Source organism: Sinocyclocheilus anshuiensis, unplaced genomic scaffold (genome assembly GCF_001515605.1).
Source record: "Sinocyclocheilus anshuiensis isolate Anshui unplaced genomic scaffold, SAMN03320099.WGS_v1.1 scaffold1448, whole genome shotgun sequence".
In the NCBI taxonomy this organism is placed as follows: domain Eukaryota; kingdom Metazoa; phylum Chordata; class Actinopteri; order Cypriniformes; family Cyprinidae; genus Sinocyclocheilus; species Sinocyclocheilus anshuiensis.
In genome coordinates this window covers 736,052-758,942 of record NW_015547730.1, presented here as the reverse complement: position 1 = coordinate 758,942, position 22,891 = coordinate 736,052, and the positions used below count along the sequence as shown (strand labels likewise).

Sequence of the window (22,891 nt, the reverse complement as noted above, 5' to 3'; positions counted from 1 at the left end):
GTGGTAGTTACCTTGCTGTCTATGGGAGGGTCAGAGAGCCCTCAGATTTAATCAAAAATATCTTAAATTGTGTTCCGAAGATGAACGAAGGTCTTAGGGGTTTCGAACAACACGAGGGCGAGTAACTAATGACTATTTTATATAATTAATGAGAATTAATGAGAATGTAGGTGAAAATTAACCGTGGCGGGTAATACATATCAACATAATAGCCAAATTGGCCTCTAACCAGGAGCCTTCAACATTAGCCAAACCCCCCCACCCCACCCCCCAAAAAAGAGAAGTGCCACATCTTTAAAATTCAAATACATTGGTGCCCAAACTACTCCACAGGCTGTTCAAAAGGCTTATTAGCTTATTTGTGAATTGTGAAATTTTTTTTGCACTATGAAACAACTAAATTTAACTCGTGCCATTTTTCTTTATTCCTAAAATGAACTTTTGCCTGTACAGTAATTAGATTCACTGTTTTGGACTACCATCTTAAGCTTTAGACACTGTCAGCAACATTTCTAATTAACAATGAAAGAAAAGCTGTTATGTAAGGGAAGTCACACAGAATTTTGTATTTATCTCTATTATTTTATATCAAACAATGACTGGATGTCATAAAACTAAAAGCCATTCAATTATTCAGAATTAGACTTAATTATTTAAGTGATTTTGATAAACTGGTTCTGAAATTTCTGAAATGTAATTTTTGTTTTGGCTAAAAGAAGTTTGAATGGCTGGTAACTTAATTTTAGTAGTGAAAAAGTAAATTTCAAACCCTGATATTATTGATTCTATTGTAAATAAAATTAATAGATTCATCAATGCAATTTATTACGACCTCAAATAATAATCTCAAAATCCAATCAACAACTCACAGATAGAACCAACCTGCACATGACATTTTTTTTTCTTTTTTAATAACCTGTTAACACTCTGATGTACTGTATGTCAAAATATGTAAGAAAGAAGTCACTACTTCTTTGCTGCTTTAAGGTACCATACATGCATTTCCAAAGCAAAATAAATGTCTTTATTAAACAAACTTTGATTTCATTTCATTCAATACAATTATAAATTGATTATTTATGTGTACTACAACAATGCACCACTAGTTCAGAAACAAGGTAACTACAATTCAAACTGAATTTGATTTCAGTCTCCCATTTGGAGTAACACTTTTCTAAAGTGCTGTTTCTGTCTACATAGAGCATTCCAGAAAAGTCCTTAAAATGGTTAGGATGCTTTATTATAAAAAAACAAAAAAAAAAACAATCACTTAAGATTTCACCAATGTCTGCATGTGTCCTGCAGATTGGTTTTCTGGAATTGTTGCTCTTAAACCAGCATTTACTGACAACATGGTTTTAATTCTGAAGCCCCTGGTGTTGTTTCTTTATTGAATACGAAAGAGCCAGAAATAGAATCAGTGCCTCTCTTCACATTCCAGAGGTACACCTGGACATCGCTTGCCACATTAACATTCAACATGCACTGTTTTACCACAGCAGCATCCCGCTGCCCCCAGTGGCTAATCCATTAGCATTCTGCATAGCTCAGTCAATTATTTATGAGTTGTGCTTTGTGTATTAGCATTCTGATGCCCTCTACAGCACAAATTAGTGTTTAAGAGTAAACAGCATTAATTAGCATACTTGACAAAATGACTACATGCAATGCATTAGCTATTTGTAAGATACAACACAGCAGGATTTTTGGCTACCTGAGACAGAGGAAGAGCAGGTTTTGCTAATTCAGTTCTACTTAGAAATTCTTAGATTATTACATTGCAGTCTAAACAATGAAACATACAATGAACTAAGATATTTTGAGTCTCAGTGTTGTTGTTGTTTTTTTGTTGTTGTTTTTTTTATATATATCTTCTTTTGTGTTCCACAGAAGAAAGTCAATGATTTTTAGAATGATATGAGGGTGAGTAAATGATGCAGATTTTTTTTCTCCCAACAAACACCAACATTTCAAAGGATTGATGTTGGATTTACAATGTTGCAAAACACAACGCCCACTCTGCCACACTGTCCCAACTAGTGTTGTCAAAAGACCCGGTATTTCGGTACCAAGTCGGTATTAATAAAAATGTTGTTCAATTAGCATGTTTTTGTGTTTTGCTTTGGTACCGAAACTGGCACCGAGAACCGTGGATTTTCACTGGTATTGGTACCGAATACTGAAATTTTGGTACCGTGACAACACTAGTCCCAACAAACACTAACAGGTTTATCACACTAATCCAACAACTGTTAGAATTTGGTGTTTGTTAGGAACCATAGGTATGTTATCCATAGGTATAGATACAGGGATGGTGCATCTATCAACTTTCAGCAAAGTCACAAAACAAAGTAGTGATCATTCTAACCTAATGAACCTTTTTTACACTTTCACATTCATAGAGGTAAATAAGAATTATAATAAGAAATCTTAGCATTCCCATTTGCTCCAACAGTGAAAAGAAAAACCTACTGCATTCCCCCCGACCCATACAGAGGATAAATGACTTGAATAATGGATGCATGGATGGTTCCTGGAGCTCAAACAGTAAAGCATGGGTTAGATTCCCAGGGAATGCATGAACGGATAAATTGCATACCTTGAATGCAAAAGTTTCTTTTGATAAAACTGTCTGTAAAATGCTTGTAAATGTCCTGCATTTAACTAACCTTATCTGTGTATACATGGGTAGTGCATGTGTGAGTATAGATTTATGTCAGTCTCCGCTTGTGTAAACACTGTTAATAATGCATGACTATTTCTGCATAACATTCTGCAGTTTTTAGAAGAAAATCAATAAGACTTGACAAATATCAATAAGGGCATGTAAAAGAGAAGAATATTGTCTAGAACAATTCTTACAAGTACAACACGACGTAGTTGGGCGCCGCAGACAGATGCCGAACAGCGCCGCCAGTGTGCCTACACTCATAGAAAATAATGTATTTGAATTTTAAAGATGTGGCGCGACGCGACGCTGCACTTCTCGTCCGGTGCGCGACCACCCGAAACGCTGTTTTTTTCACCTCCTTGCCCAAACGTCTTTGTTTGGGCTTCCGCAAAAAGCGGATGATGTCAGGAAACAGTGGTTGCAATTTATTTTTTAACTCTGTTCCTGAGCATTATAACCCCAATTTGCTATTGTGTGCTGCGCATTTTACTGAGGACAGCTTCCACAACACGAGGGAGTACAGTGCTGCCTGCCGGATTCGCCCAAAAAGTTTTTGTTGAAAGACGGAGCAAGGGGTGTTGCAGTACTGAAACACTGTCTAAGCTGTTCGGCAATCACAACGCACTGGGGACAGCTAACCAATCACAACACATTTTGTTTATCGGAAGGTGGATCTTCATCAAAGCCGGAACTAATAGAGCCGTTTGTGCCAGCCTGGGGAGAAAGGTATTTTAATAATGTAAATTATGTGAAAAATAATGCGTTTTTCGAACCACCAAGCATGAGAGCATGTTCTAGTACACCCCCAAAACAAAATCAAGACTTTGTAAAAGAGCATAATAGGACCCCTTTAATGCATCAGCAAACCCTGTGAGACTTGCATAGAGATACAGAGAAAGCAACTGTGAGAGAAAGGAGTAACAGCAGAGGCTCTAATCACTGCCCGCTGCTGGAAAAAAAGACCTTTAAATCAGTACTCTACCAATAAAAATGTCAGGACTAATAGGTGTATCATACTGTAGATAAAGAAAGAAAAAAAAAATTAAAGATAACACAAATCCTTCTACAGCATTTCTTACTGGGCAGAGACCTCCTTGCAGGCACTTTAAATGTCATATGCGCCTCCCCCCATAGATACCCTGCCAATTATATCTCGCTTGGAATGCTCAAGATGTATGTGATGCAAATGATATTTAAGGACTCACATCCATATTTCAATGTGTGAGAGGCATACTTACTGCATAAATATACTAAACAAGGCTGATTTGCATATATATGAGTTTCCCCATATATATGAGTTTCCCCTCCCTCATTAAAAACAAGACAGTGAAGAGAGAAACTCGAAAACACACAAGACTCTCAGTATGACAAAGGAGAACAACTATTGATACCTGAACTACCGGTCAAAAGTTTGAAATCATTAAGATTTTTTAATGTTTTTAAAAGAAGTCTCTTATGTTCACCAAGGCTGTATTTATCTGATCAAAACCGCAGCAAAAATGGTAATAATGTCTTAATATCTCAATTAGGGCTGTGCAATATATCGAAATTATCGAAATATCGCAAATGTACATTATAGCAGTCGTCAGTGTCACATGATCCTTCAGAAATCACTCTAATATGCTGATTTGCTGCTCAAGAAAAACGTATTATAAATGTTGAAAACAGTTGTGCTACTTCATAATTTGGTGGAAACTGCTAAACATTTTTATTTTTAGGATTCTTTCATGAACAGAAAGTTCAAAAGAACAGCATTTATCCATGCTGAATTAAAGTTTTTTTTTTCATCTTACTTGAACGGTATACTGAAATGCTTCTTCAGCAGCAAATCAGCATATTAGAATGATTTCTGAAGGATCATGTGACTGGAGTAATGATGCTGACAATTCGGTTTTGCATCCCATCATTAAATTACATTTTAAAACATTCAAAAAAAAACATTAAAATATCTTGATTCCAAACTTTTGATTAGTAGTGAATGATACCTTTGCCCAACTTGGCACGGATGTTCCAGTGATCATGAAGACTGACGGAACAAAATAGTTTTAGAAAGTGTGAGAGTTCTAGATCTTCATTGCTACAGGTATCACAGATTTGCTCCAAAGCAGCTACTCATTCATTCATTACAGATCAGACACCACAGATTCCTCCTTAGACGTGAAAAAAAAAAATTCCACAAATTGTGACATCAACGCTCTGGGTTCCAGACTCTTGCTTTGTCAAACCCCACGTACTTAAGTAATTCATGCATGGTGTATTCCCTCACCAGGACACAACGTGGCTGGAGTCTGAGCCAAGTAGCGCTCTACCAGACACGTCATCCTTTAATCTGAGGGGATTGGGATTATTAGACACAGACGAGGCCTTTATTAAGTGTGGTTACACCCCCTGCCCCCAAACATGCACACATACACATACTCAGCTCACTCCAATCCTCCTGAAGGGGTTAAAAAGAGTCAATCCAGCACGTACACGATCCATAGACATTGTCAAATATATAATATGTATGTTTTATGTATGTATGCAGAAAAAAATTCTACGATGTGTGTGTGTCAGCGTTTGCCGTAATGGAAGTTACAGACCAATTAACAATCCACTGCCATGTGTTTTAATAATATTAATATGGCATACAGATCTAACCTGGCCATCAGATCAATGGCTATCACGTGATTCACAAGAGGCTGAAGAAGCATTATCTTCATCACAACCTGATCCTCATCCTCTGACCCAGTGTGTGTGTGTCCATATCCTGTAGCTCAGCATCTAAAGAGCTGACCTAGTGGGTTTATGTGTGCGTTACCATATTTCTTAAAGACACCCATTTCTGCAAACAATATTACTTTGGTAATATATTTGAAGTTTTATTTAAGTTTTGTTTTGAGGTCAGATGAACAACTAATCAGTGATGAGGTGTGTGTGTTTTTTTTTTTTTTTTTGAAGGAAGATTGATTGAAGGAAGATTTATGAACCTTTTTACTTAATTGGAAAGACTGACTTGAAGCAAGACTTAAGACTGTGTAAGAGATTCAGACATCAATTCATTTTCAGTATTTATGTTTTAATGAGTTTTAATGAGTTAGGTTAGTGAAGGATTCATTATTTTATTTTAAACAATAATTGTTTTGAGCAAATTATAAGAGTCATAAGCTTTTGTTTCAAAATACAAAAATACAATTCACACTGTACAAGTTTGTGCAGTCAGTGAAGACAGTACAATAGAAAGATGCATTGTGTTTGCGTTTTTCCATGGTACACTGTATTTTTATCACATTCAAACAAAAAAAAAACAAAAACAAATCAAAATACAATTTCTTTTGTCATGCCATTGTAGATTCAGAGTGACAGAGTGAAATGAGTGACTCTTCTAATATGATTGCGTCACAGTCTCATACTGCAACAGAACAAGCTACAGGCAGACACTTTGCATTCCAGAATAGCATACAAATGCACATGCATGCAAATACATTTGGTAAGACTGACTCGATTTACAAAACCACAATGCAGAGATCAGACAGCTACCTGGGAATGGTGAACTGGTTCTGGTTAAGAAAATACTGGAAATTGTTAGAAATACTAGAAGAAATGCTGGAATTCTTCAGTCAATGCAAACAGAAGGCTAAAATACTTGAATACGGAAACAGTTTTCTGCACTGCTATTCAGCAGTAGTGCAGTGCCGCTACTGAACCTTCAGTTCAATAAAGAATAATGTCCTGCATGCAATAAAAAATGTATAATCTGTGCAGCCTGATTTCTGAACAGTAATTTCAGGACAACCACAAAACGTAATACAGCTATGATGCTTACACTTTATGCACACAGTAGCTGTAATATGACAATAAAGGAAAAGTTCACCTCAAAAATTAAAATTCTGTCATCATTTACTCACCCTCATGTTGTTCCAAACCTGTATTACCAGTATTCTTCACAATATCTTCTCTTGTGTTCAACATAAGAAAGAAACTTATACAGGTTTGGAATGAGGTGAACTATTCCTTTAATAGGAGGAAACTTTAAATCCACTATAAAAAAGTAAATAAATATACTCTCCCACGCAGCGAAGCGAAGTTATCCAGCACTGATATCACAGTTATCACTTCTGGGAGTGGTAAATATAACTAAAGCATTCCACCTTTCTAATGTCAACTCTGAAATACTGACAATACAGTGAACCTTGTTACTCAGTACCCTTGTCACAGGGCAACTGGTCAGTGGGTGACTGACCTGCAAGTTCACACCTCTATTCACAGGTGAATTTGAGAAAATAAAACATTAAAAAATTGCAATTAGATGAATGCCTTGAAGAGCTAAGATTTTATGTTAATTGCCGTTCTTGACTACTTCATGATGTGAAAGTCATCATTTTCGTCACACAACGGTTATTGTGTAATGTGTACTTAAGGCTTGTCAGTCAGTGTAAATACTGACTGGTTGTTCATATGACAAGTGCAGTGATGTGTGACTTTTTGGCTTGAATTTAAGAAAAAAAAACTCTGTCTCTCACACACACACACACACACACACATTTTATTGAACATCCTATTAAACATTCACAGTGCTGGAAACAGTGATCCACATGTTTTTTTTTTGTTTTTTTTAAATTGATTGACGAGTTTGATTGACAGCCAATCTGACAAATCATAATGCTGAATCGAACATTTTTGTCCAACAAACAAACCAGACCGCAGAGTAGATTAACGTTGGTGGACTTGAACTTGAAAAATATTGTGTATTAACATCTTTCCAAGGTTGAAACAAGATACCTTCTGATGTTCCTTCATGTTTATTTCATGCTTTAACTAGTAGTGGAAGAGATTATCAGTACACATGCCGCTTGAACAGAGACGCTACAGTGATCTTTCATGACACAATATTGAGCCACAATACGGTATTTATTGAATATTTATTTGAATATCTTTAAAAAAAAAGTTAAACTGCTAACAGTTATTCAGAAAAGCCCTCCAGGTCCTGCACATTCTTTGGTTTTCCAGCATCTTCTGCATATCTGAGCCATTTTAGAAGAGTGACTGCATGATTTTGACATCCATCTTTTCACACTGAGGCTACAAACATTCACTGACACTCAAGAAGAACACAAGGGATTAGAGTAAACTTTCTGAACAGGATGATGTGTATTTTTAATTTATTTTACATTAGTAGTTTTAGTAGTTCTTTTGGATATAGATATAAATTCATACTCAACTCTTCTATGTGTCTCTTAAACATGCTACCTAACCTGTTGAACAGCCGACACCCATCAGCGAATAGGGAGTGTTCCTCTCACTCTGCTTTCACAGCACGTTATTATTTCTGCTTCCCAACCTTTCTCACAGTACTTATAGATCACAATTTTCCCAGTAAATTCCCTCTCTTGTGAGCTGGTCTCAGTGGGCTATTGTGTTGCTCTAGACTCACACACTCCATCCAAAACAAAAGCCCAGCCGACCCGCCTATACCTCCACACTCTCCAGCTATGGGGTTACCATGGCAACTCCTGCACCATCCCCAGGTCATCAGCATTGCCTCAGCCTAGGTATAGTATGGGGCAAAAGCATTGAATGTGATCAAGTCAATGCGTGTGAGCGTGTGCGTGTTTAAAGAGAAAGACAGATGGATACAGAAACAAACTGCAAACACCTGATGGACTCACTGCCATGCAAAATATCCAGAAACAGCCACGAGAGGTGTTAATGGATGCGGGCAATGAGAAGAAAAGAGAGAGAAAGGATGAATGGAGATGGGTTTTATCCGTGTAATCTCTTAATACCGTCTGTACTCCCTCTACTGGTGTACTGAGTTCAGATCAGATACTGTCCTCTTTGTCCAGGCATATCACAACAACTGTCGATGCGAAATGTTACATTTAATTGCCATTTAACTTTCGTATTATGAAATTTTCAAATGACACAGGGTAGTAAAAAAAAAAAACCATCCTAAAATCACCACTGAAAAACCTGTTGTACACGGTCTATTGCATGTCTTTTGTAGTCTGATATACGTTTTTTTTTCTTCATTTTTTCATGTTCCATGTTCAAATGTGAGTACCAAATATCATTGTATTGCACTGCATTATGTTTTTAAAACTACAGTTTTGATCATAAAACTAGACATTTAAATAATCTTACTAAGACATAATATTGGGAGATAGAGAGTGACAACTGATATATTTGATGATGATTTATATGATTTACTGTATATCATTTGATGTTATATGGTTATAAAAATATCATTGATTTGCATTACATGCTATCACACTTTCATCTTACTTTTGGCAATATGAATATAAGCATCTGCACAAAACTGCATATTTCTTGCTTAGTTTTTATAATATCATACTATATGAGCAATAAAAGCCTTATGTATCAAATATGATGCTCAAAAACGCTTTTTTTTTTTTAGATTTTCTTTTATATTTTAATTAACAGGATTGTGAAAATTGGGTTTTACATACTGTACCAGAATGGAGCAATGCTGAATGCAAGTTTGCAAAAACTATGCCTAAACTGCTATTAGTTGACATCAGCAGCAGGGCTAAACACAGATTTGATTCAAATTCACAAGAACTCAATGAGATTTGGTTCTTTATTGGGGGGTGGGGGTGGTTATATTTCTGTAGTAATGTCCATTTTGCTTACATAATATAAAGGAAATTCCCTCTCTACTAATGCTGAAAATTAAACAGTTTCAAACTAGTACAAACTGGTAAATTGTCTCAAGAGTCTACCGTCAGGCTTTCATCACATTTTTGATTCACAAAAAAAGAAACTGATAATAGGAAAGCATACAGATTCAGCATCAAGGGAGCACCACCGCATTGAACCAAGTGGAAAGCAGGGAATCTTCAAAGTTTGTGCATTACAAAAATTATCATCTGAAAATTTAACAGCAAGGTTCAAACTTAGCAGCAGAATGAGTCAGTTTAGCAGAAATCTGCAGGACGGGAAGTGCTGCACGAACACTTTTCACCCGGCAACTGAAAGCCGTCAGAGTAAAAGCTCAATCTTGGGATTCAGAGAATCCTGAGGAGTGTTCACATGAATATCACAACTACTCTGAAAATTGATATTTTTACCCAGCCCTAATTAACAGATTATTACATGTAAAAAATTAATAAATGAGAAAAAAATACACAAATCTGTCACAATAAGACAAGGAACATGAATCAGTTTTCATGTTGACTGTAAAACCACAATTAAATCCCCACGTACAGGTGTTGGTTACTGTTGCCATGATCGTAATACATAAACTAAAACAATTACTGAGCAGCAGTTGTATATATTTTTTTTAAATATTTTAACATGTTATATGAAGTAACATTTTCTTACTCTGTATTTCTCACACACTCATCTGCTGTTCTAATCATGACACCTACAGTACATTCAACATGTGTTCTGTGACAGGATTCCTGTGCATCAGATGACACAGGGTGACAGAACCGAAGTCCTGTTCATAGTGTGGCATCTGATCGGCTCTGGTTACACATACACACACACACACACACACACACACACACACACACACACACACACACACACACAAGCCGGTTTGCTTGGCCCACTTCCACTGACTGCAGTAGCACTGTCTTTGTACTACCGTATCTCTCTATGCAGTTTCAATAAAAAGTAATGTCAAAAAAGCACTTGAGCACAAACGCATATAGAAAACAACAACCCTCCTCAGAAACACTTAAGTTTTTCTGGAACTTTGAAAAGCTGTAATTCTTTATGAAATTCATGACATCATTTTAATTTTACATTTCAGCTGTCAAAAAGTTTAGAAAGAACTGGTCACAGTTTTTTCAATTTGGTCCAAATAACAATCAAAATGATTTAATATTTAAAAGAAAAATAATTTGACTCACAAATAAACACATCTGTTGAATTACATCATTTAAAACTTATTTTAAAAGAATTATAGAACTAGAACCTCAAAGAATTTTGAGACCTATAATCATTTTTTTTAAACAATCATAAACGGCTTCACAAAAATAATAAAACTACCTTAAAATACATATTTATTTATCAATCTTTGAGGGTCACTATATCTGTATGAAGTTGTAAATTATAATTTAAATTGCATTTTAATTTTTTCTTCCCTTATATCCTTCTGTTCCCTTATCTGTTCCCCTAAATTTAATTTAAAATTGACCGATTCGGTCTAATGTTGATGACGTTCACTCTCATGTCTTTGATTTTGACAAAATTACTATTTGTAAACACATCATCAACCTACAAATAAAAATCTTTTCTCTTTATTTTAATCTTAAAGATTCAACATGACTCCACTATGAAACACAAACACCCTTTAGTGCAGAAAACTTTGCCTTTTTAAATGTACAGTATTTGTGTTGCATGTGAACATTCAGACAAATAACAATATGAACAACAAATAAATGACTTATAAATCAACACAAGGACCGGTCTTGTAAATTTCTTTGTAATGCTGAGCACAGTTGTTGTATAAATGTTTCCCAATCATTACAAAGATTGCAATCATTACAATCATTACAAAAAGTGATGACCTGCAATTGTTATCAGCTATTTCTACTTGATTTTGATTTTGTTGGTATAAATTAATGTATTGAGGTTGATTCAGTGATTATAAATATTATTTTTGTCTTGAATAAAACCAGTTAATACAGAGGTTACAAATTTTAGGCTACCATTTTTTGTGTATTGATCTAGTTTGCTATCTGAATCTGATACCTGATGTGTTTTCCTTTAAGGACAATTTGAATATTTAAATCATGATTTCATAGCAGTTATCTTCTTTAAGTACTTACATCGTAAGTAACTACATTTTTCAGAATATTTGAGGACATATAATTATCAAATACATAAACTTGATAATGTTTGAAATTAAACAAAAAACAAACAAAATCAACTTTTATATCGTTTACTAATGATAATAATTAATTAATTAATAATTCATGATTAATATTATCATTTGAAAAGCTGAGTGGCTCCTAAGTGATTAAACGAATATTGACATCACTTTTTTTAGTTTTGATTTAAACTTGAGTTTTGATTTGTTTGATGTTTAAGATTTTATTCTCAAAACACTGACAATTTTTAGGAAATCGCAATCCTTTGCCACAACCCACAGTGGTAGATGTTATGCACCGTTTTGCACTTAAGACATACACTAAAAACTGAACTACCACAATATTCATTGATCAAAGTGGTCCATTAATATGTTTTTTTAAAGATTGTTAAATTTGCGATTTTGTCCCCACCAATCATGAATATGCACACTGAAACAAATAGTAACATCTATATCAGCTGGTTTTATTTAGTCAAAAATATTTACCATCACTGAACCAACCAATATACATTCATTTGTAACAACAAAACTCATTTTTATGGGTTTCTATTTTTCTATCAGCAGGTAGAAATGGCTCTTTAAGGCAACAATTGCAAGTTACATCCTTGCTAAAAAGCTTTTCTGTAAAAAAATATTTGTCTGTGTAGAAACACATATGCTAAAAACTAGAGGATGGCTGCATAGGAGGAAAGTAAATCTGGCCACGTGGTTGTGCTCTATGTAGTTAACTATGTAGTGACCTCTAATTGCTATTCAAGCACTTCTGCATGTGTTCGAACATATATAATCTGATTTACATTTTTTTTATTCACTGTGATACTCATTTTAAAAGAGTAGCCTGTTGTACTAAAGTATTGTATTCAGAGGCCTACACAAAGCAGTTCAAGTCTATACATCAGATTTTTCCATAAACTTGTTCTCATATAATAACAGTAGACAGTCATAAATCAACAAAAATACTCAACATATTACAAATCATAATACGAATGATTAGAATAATAATTAAAAACAACTTTAAAAATCTATTGCGACGTATCGTTTAAAGCTAACTTAGCAGATATTCTACTAAACTGACGAATCCCAACAAGACGAAAGTTACAAACATAAACACGTAAACACAAATTGAACATAGAAATGTAGTGACTTTATGCTAAGTGTATGCTACAGGAACATAGGCCTACGTAATCCACACAACGTGGTGGTATGTTCAGACCTGATTCCCTGTCTGTTTCTGTCTGTCTGTGTGTGTGTGTTCTGACACAATGGACAAAAGCACTCGACCTAAACAGGAAGTTTGACTTTGTGGCATTTTAACAACATTTAATTGTCAAGCCCTGTGTTATTAAAATAACACACTTAGCCTGTAGATGTTATGTCTATATAATCCTATAATGCTATATAATGCTAATTCGTAAAGGCCGATTATTATTTTTTTACTTAAATTGAGAAAAAAATGTTTTTCTTGTTTGATCGACTGAGCAAAACAACATTTCCCGTTACATAATAACAACTTTGGATATAAACAAGTGCGAGGCCCCCACGATCATTCAAACAACTCTAAAAGCACAGCGGGACCGACAGCAAGCAATTACCCAGTCAAATGTGACAGCAGAAAAATGTACCTTAAGTTTCTGGGAAGCCTTGAACACCTTCCTGTGCAATTCCCTGAGAAATCAGGGGAAGAGACAACTTAACAGTCGTGAAAAAAGGCCAGGAACATACATATAAATATATATTTCCCAACGTCGAAATGTCAGCGTGGTTTGTAATATTCCATACACATCTAGTTCAAATTATACAAATATATGAATGTTTTCTGTTCACAAACAATTAAAAACAAAGGTTACAAAAGCCACCATCCCCAATACTCGATTGTAGTATAATTTTGGAAAATGGGCGCAAAATAAACAAGGGTGCCAACCTAAACCCATACACATCTAGTTCAAATTATACAAATATATGAATGTTTTCTGTTCACAAACAATTAAAAACAAAGGTTACAAAAGCCACCATCCCCAATACTCGATTGTATAGCCTAATTTTGGAAAATGGGCGCAAAATAAACAAGGGTGCCAACCTAAACAAAACTGTTCCCTCCCACTTAAACAGACTCAGCTGGACGTCTTTACGTTAAAGTGGACTTTAAACGGTGGTTGCTTATTTAAGTGACTTACTATTGACAGCCTGTTGGTATGCGACATTCAATTTAATGTATTCTTATATTTAGGCTGCCTTAACTGAGAGGATCCATGCAATCACACACCCCTTACCCCGAACTATATTATCATCTCTTTTCTTCAACCCCACTTACCCTAATCACAGTCCACCTCGTAGAAACATGCTCAGATGTTGCACCAACTTGGTAAATGTATAAACATACCGTTTCGTCTTGTGAAGTCTTTCAAATAAATTCACCAAGATATTACAGAAAATTAATTCTGCGGGAAATCCGTGAAATGCACCACCCGGCGGAAATACCCAAACTGCATCGTATGATGAAAAATAAACCCATTCCTCGTGGATGTGGATAACTGAAAAGCGTGGAAAGAACTTGTTCGCTTACATATTCACGTGGTTAATAAGATTTTCGCGTTGTTTCGCGGTAGAGGAGTGGCTGTCTTCCCGATGGTTCATGGACTCTGTCCAATCAGAACTATTGTCCTTCTACACCGTGGTTTACTTCATAGCGCCTCCCCTATTTTACGATATAATAGATGAAACTGAAACTCTTAGCTAGCTAGAGCAATGGAATCAGTCAGAAGTGTTTTTGATTTAACCTTTTTAAATAAAACTCTTAAAGCTTTTTTTAAAGTATGTATATTTAAGAAAAAGCCACATTGTGACACAATACAACAATATTTTCATCTGCTGTCAAGCAACAATAGCCTATTCAACTGTGCCACAAAAAAAGTTTCTTGAGTGGCCTATCATATCAGCACTTAATGACAGTGGCTTCCTTTTTTTTTTTTTTTTTAATGCATACAAATAGTTAGCCTACATAATTTGAATTTTGTGACTGTGTTATGTTAAAATACAGTGTAAAATGACAGCATTCATTTTTTTCCAAACATTAAATGTTTTAGTGATTCCAAATATTTGAATGGATGTGTACATTTAAGTTTGCTGACCACTCAATGTAGGCTAATTTATAGCAGTTATTTATAATGTGGTTTTCTTTCGTTCTTTCTTTCTTTCTTTCTAATTGATTATTTAAAATAAATTGCATAACCATTTTGCATTCTCCATTATTAACATCTTGACTTGAATTAATGTGATTTGAGCAGATTTCTCTTAAATTTTGCAACAGAAACTAAACAAACTGTACATGACTGTCCCAGTGGAACGGTGGAAAACCTGAAGCGTTGGTGTGTGGAAGCTGCCAAATGTGCTGAAGTTCGGCTATGCTTTTGTTCATTTCCCTGACTACAAATGGGTTTAGCAGTCATTGAAACACCATAAAAAATATTAATATGAATATACAGTATATTAGTGGCTACTCTCATACACTCAGTGACTTTTAAAGCAAAAAGTTCTTACACTTTATTACAATTATATTACAGGTGTTTACTGTTGAGTCACTGTGAACAGGAACAGGACATGAATATAATATTCTGGAGTTGTGGTTTAGGAGCACAGTGATTAGCTGTGTGCATATTAATCTCTTGTATAATAGATTAAAGAACTGGCGCTTAGATTCCCATCGTGTAACAAATTATGTAGTAGCACTTTTGTATAATTTTCTGCTTTATTTTGCTGTAGTTTTATGACAGAAAATGACCTAATCAATTACAAAAAAAAAAAATCTGAATACAGTCTTGTATTGTAAGATGGACTATTAAATCTTCAACAACTCTGGCAATATACAGTGCAGGACTATTTAAATTGACTAATTTAGACCGAAGCTTCTCCTGAGAGTATAAAATATTCATGAAAAAATATTCATAAAATATTCACATCAGCCTGTATTAAAATCTCAGCCTGATGCATAGTATATGCATAGTAATGTCTGACAAAGTTATTGTAATTTATGTGTAACTACAAATTAAATAAATCTGCAAGAGTATTCAGCAAAAAGTTTTGAGTTTTGTAATCATCCCATAACAATAGGAAGTAAAATTTCACTACATCAGTTGGTGTTCTCTCGATATTGCCCCCTAGTGTTTTTATCCCGTATGTATAGTCCATATTTAAGAAATATTTGTACATTCAGAATAATTCATATTTCTCTCTTTTGCTTTACTGAATGTTTGTGCAAACATTTGTATACATTTTATGTTTAAAAATTGTCGACCTAAAATGTATTTGGTATGTTTACACATTATTATCAAATTAAAAATAAGAGATCAGCAAGTTGGACAAGGAACTAAAAATAAAAATGAATGCTCATCAAGACATATTATAGTAATATACTGAAAAAAAATCTGGTGTAGGGTTTACTTTGAAACTACTTTCAAATTTCACAAAAAAAAATTACAAAAAAGACAAATAACACATTGAATTAAATGTGAAATGTGAAAGTAAAATTACTGAAATAGTATTTTCTTGTGTGTGTGTATATAAACAGTATATAAATATAAAAAAATCCCCAGTTTTTAATATACCATTTTGCATAAAATTAATTTTGTTTCTATCAATATAATCTTGCTATATATTTACAAAAGAAACTAATGTCAAGTTTTATTTCATAAAAAAAATCCAGTAATTACACACATACTGTATGTATGTATGTATGTATATATATATATATATATATATATACACACACACAAACACATTTTATTGCTGCTGAAAAGGCTCATTTCACATAACCTGTAAGATTGATCTCCAGAATCTCCAGAAGCTCCTAATGCATCTACATGGATGACCTTCAACCCTTCCAGAGACTGATGGACAATGTACAGTGTCTATATGCTTGTGATTTGCAAATGCTGGTAAAGAGCAGTCAGTCATTTTTCTCAGTAGAGAAGACTGCCTAATATCACTGAATCATAAAAAATGAATATCCTGCAGTTAAAACTGGCTTCCTGAACAGTTCAACCCTGTTATGAAGAAAGTTGCAACTGGTTTGAACAATTCCTGTGTCCCAATGTGCATATTATCCTACATGTCCCAAAGCATAGTATGTTGAAAAGAATATGCCAAAAGTCGCCAGATGGTCTAGTATTTCTGAGAGATTTTCTAACAGCTGATGCTGCCCACAACTCATTGAAAAAAAAAAAAAATCAGTGCACTTAAGTTCAGAACTACAAACATTAATAAAAAGAACTACAAGAATGGTGGATGTTTATGAGTCCAATGGTTGGTTAGAGAATCCCTGAAAAGTGTTTGAATATAAGCTGATTGTTATCTGTGTACACTTTCATAAAGATATGAATAGCACAATACCAAAACAGATATTTGGCCATTGTTATATCATTCTGAATAAATCATTAAAAAAACATAGGACCCACGACTGGCAACATACTACGTTTTCTCTCCAATACAATAGGAAGAATTGTTAGGATACATTTCATGAAATAAAATGTTAAAATAAAATGTTGTCAGTTAAGTGACAAAATTAACATATCTCTGCAACAGCTTTATGACATGGTAGTGTGTCCAAATGCTTATTTCTTCTGCTACACACTCGAAAGTATAAACTTTTTCTTCTCAAAAAGAGTGCATGCTTGTAGGAATATGGTTAATAGTAGGCTATGAGCAGGTGATCCGGGATATGCCACTTGTATCCAAAGTTAATACAAGGGTGAACAGGTGGTTCCTTAAACCTCAACAACTGAACTTTGTTATCCACAAGCCTGATCTCTGACAAACATATTGCCTCCTGTCCTGGTGGTTGACAAGAGTAGGAGGATGTGGGGTTATGCGACATCTGAAAGGTTCTGATAGTGAATGGATACTATAAGGCCACCAGGTGGTGCCAATCCCTCAACTTCCTGAACAGTTCACACCTGAAGAAAACGGGCGCTTCTCAAACGGAAGGCTGCGTCCTTCCTAGCTCAGTCCTTCAGAGGCTTCTAGGTTAGAGTCCTCCTCGGCATTAAACGCTAGAATGAGACAGTCTAGTAAGTGCACGTGGCTACGCCACATATGCTCCCGCCCTCACCGCCACGGCACGAAAATACTAATACAACTTTCTATTAATGCAATACAATGAATCACAGCCGTCTAGTCTCCCAGTGGCTTACATTATTGGCAGTTTAGCGTTTAGTGAGTATTATACACCAAAACAAAAAATAACATCTATGCTTTCATGTCCGAAAACATTATTTTTTGTCTTACATTTCATAATAAATTCAGACATGCTCAGTACTGAAACGTTTTTCGTCAGTCTATTTTCATGAAATGTAATGGGTACAAAAGATTGTGGGTGATTGAAGGTCGCAAAGGATACATCCCATGCATCCTTCAAATTCAGCTGAATGAAGGACGCGAAGCGAAGGCTGCCTTCCAAGGATCCCTGCGATTGAGACGGCCTTCAGCGATGTTTGATGACGTGGCAGGCGGCAGCTGAGATATGCAGCCTCCCGTTTGAGAAACACCCAATGTATCATCTATAGTGTTAGACTGGATGGTTCCACGACGTATGGCTTCGTTTAATACTTACATTTTAATAGAATGTAAGCTGCACCAAAGTGCTTGTGGAGAAAATAATTTATTGAAGATGAATTTATTACCTCAATGTGGTAGCCTAGATAAAACATTCTGTCACGTGGAAGTCAGGTAATCTGACTGGAGCACTTTTTCAGTTTTGTGTGCAATATTATGTAAAACAAAAAACAAACATGGGTAAATGTCTTTCACATTTAAGCAAAGGCCATTTACATTTACAATTCCCCCCTTATATTGATCTTTGGCCAAGTACATACAGCCTGACTGCTTTACTTTAAACCTTTACTCTACATTCATTCCTCCAAATCGGAATGTAATCTGTGTGCTTTAGTAGGTTACAAAACTTATTATGCTTATTAAAACTTATAATATTATGCCACAGAGCAATTTATGAAAACAACTGGTAGAAATGTGTGGATGAAATGAAACAATTTTAAAAGCAAAAGATTCTCGAGATTCAGATATTGTACAAATGACTTTAACTTTGATCCCTTGCTTTAAGCTGCTTTTCTGGTGTTCATTCTCCAAAACTTCCTGGCTACTTCACACAGTGTCATTTCACAAATCCCATTACATTTGCTGAAGCATGACATTGACTAAACCACATTAACCTTTCAGTTCTGACCACTGAATCCAAGAATGTCCTTAAAGGTCAGGACTGACAGACCTGTAACCAAAAGCTTTACTGTCTGTTATGACTACTTCACCAGAGAAAGTAAACAACCTGCACACTACAATTTATCAGATATCACTCACCCAAAATACAACACTAAACTTTAGTAGCATTGCTATAGCTTTAGTTCAAAAGAATAATGCTATTGTATGAAAACAAGGAGTGTTTTAGTTTTGAGGTGTTTTCCCTGTTGCCTTTGGATTGGGGTTTTGTAAGACAAAACGTTGCTTTGGAAAGTATTGTCAGAAGTAATATACAGGTAAAATTAATTGAGTTAAATTAAAGCTGCACCATTTATTTATTTATTTTTGTTTAAACATTCATACCTTGTTTTACAGTGCCATTTATCCACATGTACACTCCTGTTTTTCATTAATATTATTTTAATTTTTCTGATTTAGAAAATAGGATATAGCTCAAATCATACTAAATAACACACAATTTAAAAATAAATTAAAAAATAAAATAAAAACAGACTATGTATTTATATGTGGCTCTTTTAATCAAACAGTTAAAAGTTTAATTATTTTCCTAGTAGTATTCTGTCTTGGACTCAGTGCTGTACAGAATAAGTGAAACACTGCCATCTATTGCTTGACATGGTTATACGTTTCAAAGAGGCTTATGTTTCTTGCATTGTGCACACATAACAAAGATGCCGAGTTACATGACATGTTCAATGTTTAATTGCTTTTACTGTTGAAGTTGGACATTTATCCATTATTTACGTGTAGCTACTACATGTTTAAAATTTTTGTGACATATGAATAGACAGCACAACAGATTTAAGAGGTAAAGGTACAGATGTGTGATCAGGGTCACTGTACATTGTATTCTGTTGTCTAACATCTGTTAAAAGAATGGGGTGAGCTTTAGAGATATTGTCGTTTAGCCATGTTTCAGTGAAGACAAACACACAACAATCCCTTGTCTCATGCTGTGTAGACAGACTGAGTTGAATTAAGTCCAGTTTATTTTCCAGAGAGTGAATGTTTGAGAGCATGAGTGATGGAATCGCTGGTCTAGTGGGGTTAGCCCTTAGCCTAGCTCGTGTGCCTCCACGCTTGCTGCGCTTCTGTCCCCTCTCACATCGCCGGTGTCGCCGTTTTGTGCGGGTAGCGTCAGTAGGCGAGGCCGCGGTCCCGGGGTTCGGCTTCAGCAGCAGACAGAGGCCTCGTAGCTTCTCAGTAGTCACCGGCGAAAGCTGTTGTTTGTACTCACTGCCGATTTCCAGAAGGCTCTGTCGATCATAGATGTGTTTCCGAGTGTTTATCTGTTGATTTTGCGATAAGATGAGACTGTTTGAAGACGAGGAAACGAGACTAACAGACATAAAAACACCGTTTTTGGGACCCGGAGTAGCCGCTGCGTCCGACCGCGCCGCCATCTTGGATGAGTATATCAGCTCACTTGAGGGGGCGAGCTCTCCCGTGCCGTACCGTTGCTGTGCGGCAGCTACCGCAGCGCGGGCTTCCGAACACTGAGAGAGAGCCGCGGATCTAGGGGGTGAGGACCGAGAAAAGGACAAGCCCATCTCGGATCCCTCCGCTAAATCCACCCGCGATCCCGGGACCCGGGACCGCTGCCAGCGGGATCGTGAGCCTGGCCGCTCTCATCAAACACAGCCAGGCGAAAGCAGAGCATACGCAGCGAGAGTAACTCTATCTGGTGCTTACGTCACCCCGCCCGTGACATCTCGCTACTCCATTGGGCTGATTTGACACGTGCTTCAGAACGCGGTCACGCAGAGGCGTTCCCAAAGCGATCTCAACACAGCTCGAGTTCCTGAAGGGGAACCTAACCACACACTCCTACTGGGTTAAGTGACTGTTAAAATCCAGCCTGGTGGTTTATAGAATGAGTTTAGTCTTTTAAAAAATGTTGAATTTCAGATCTGTATAACTGGTGTATTTATGGTATATAAATTCAATCTGTAAAACTGGTGAAATGCATGTTTCCCAAGATGAAGAGAAAAGAGCAACCAAAAATTATTATTACTACTATTATTATCAAAAGACCATCTTAAAGAATTTACTCACCCAATGTAGACCTACTGTTTGACCACAATGAGTGTTCAACACAGAACCTTAAGAGTGGCAGGAGTGCTTAGCGTTAGGGTGGACGATAATTGTGCGTGCATCTATTAATCATTTAGAGTCTAATATCATCCCATAGGACCAGTGCTTTTCTGGCAGTTAGAACATTAATTCATATAAAAAAAAATTTTTTATTTAAATACCACTTGATTAGACACAAAATCACAAAAAATAAGTTTTGCATAATAAACAAGAGAACATTCACATGAATAAAAATCTTATTAGCATAACATAATAATTTTATAATTTATATTTAAATGGCTGTTCTTTAATGCCAGTTATGGGTATCAACACTGTTGTTATCCCTTTAATGAGAGTTTAAACAATATTTCATCTTATCTTTTTGTACCACTGAGAAATCATGCTGTTAAAAAAGTTTTGTCCCACTCTCCGATAAACACAAAGATGCTCTGAATATTATCCATTTTCATTGTGCAGAAAAAGTTTCTAAGCATCATAAAATAACACAAATATTTCCAACTGGATGACTATGGCATGAAAGTTCCACTTGTTTCCTTTTCAACATACCACTATAAAAGTCATGGTACTTTTTTTTAGGCTTTTCAGACAGCAAAGTCACACAATAACAATGACAAAATGTGTATTTCTACTTAATAAAAAAAAAAAAAAAAAAAACAATCGGAGGCTTTGACAGGATATTACATTTCGTGCTTTCTGCAAACTTTCATTAGTTTTGATTCGGAATTAAATGGCGTGTCAGTGGCCTCTTCAAGAATCCACTAAATCCAGGTGTACTTTAAATACACTGCCATACAACTATGCCTTTTAAGTTTCAACCAAAAAAAAGAAACATTTCACCCAAAAATTATTTTGTCATCATTTACTCACCCTCATGTAATTCCAAAAACCATGACTTTCTTTCTCTTGTGAACACAAAAATACTGTGACGATAAGAGATATTTGAAAGAATGTTCAGGCTGCTCTTTTCCACACAACAAATTGATGTCTATAAAAAAAAAGCATCAAAAGAGAGTTGTAATATGCCATATTCCAAGTCTTCTGAAGTCATATGAGAGCTTTGCATGAGGAACAAACCGAAATAAAATTTTGGCCTCTGCCACAGATCTCATATCCTGTTTTATGAGATTCAAGAATCTGTTAAGCTGAAATATGTGCAACCACAGAAAACAGAGGGACTGATTATGACTTTATCTCACTTATACAGGTGCATCTCAATAAATTAGAATGTCGTGGAAAAGTTCATTTATTTCAGTAATTCAACTCAAATTGTGAAACTCGTGTATTAAATAAATTCAATGCACACAGACTGAAGTAGTTTAAGTCTTTGTAAAAGAACCAAAGACTTAAACTACTTCAGTCTGTGTGCATTGAATTTATTTAATACACGAGTTTCACAATTTGAGCTGAATTACTGAAATAAATGAACTTTTCCACGACATTCTAATTTATTGAGATGCACCTGTAGTAACCACAAACATCATACGGACTACTTTTATGGTACCTTATGGCGCTTTTCCACTGCGTGGTACGACTCGGCTCGGCACGGCTCAGTACGGCACGGCACGGCTCGGCTCGGTTTGCGTTTCCACTGCAGTTCAGTACCGTTTTAGAGTGGGCAGGATTATTCACATGTCGTTAGTTGCGCCGCCTCTACTGCCGCGACTCCTGAAAAACTTTTTCATTCCACGTCGCCCCATCAAGCTCTCGCTGGATCCGCTCCTCTGCTATCAACGAGAGGAACGTCTGTACTTCCTCAACAGACAACGAAACAGACACTTTTTGGTTGTTAAAAAAAGGTGCACTTGTTCAAAACAGTTGCGTTCGATCCTTCGCTGGCTGTGCTGATTTAAATCTAGCGGTTCTGTTGTGTTTGTGTCGCAAGTTCAGTGACGCAGGTAGTGACGATTCTCTCCGGCCAATCCGTGATCAGCAGAGTTTAAACGTCACGTTTTGGTAACGGTACGGTTCACTTGGAACCTCAACCGAGGTGGTACTAAAAAAAGTACCAGGTACTGTACCCAGTGGAAAACCCCCCAAAA

The 22,891-nt window shown here is 35.8% G+C and overlaps 1 protein-coding gene across 7 annotated transcripts in view; it reads right to left on the bottom strand.

Moving 5' to 3' along the window:
* The window catches only part of LOC107704342 (insulin-like growth factor 2 mRNA-binding protein 2), a 43,722-nt gene extending 29,575 nt beyond the window's left edge, over positions 1-14,147 (bottom strand). For 2 of the 7 annotated variants that reach the window (XM_016507235.1, XM_016507236.1), the window contains exon 1: positions 14,056-14,147. In XM_016507235.1, coding sequence (XP_016362721.1) covers positions 14,056-14,126 — 71 coding nt within the window. In that variant the 5' untranslated portion in view covers positions 14,127-14,147. The other 5 variants (XM_016507237.1, XM_016507239.1, XM_016507238.1 and 2 more) reach the window with 5 other exon arrangements.
* Between the last annotated feature and the right edge of the window lie 8,744 nt (positions 14,148-22,891).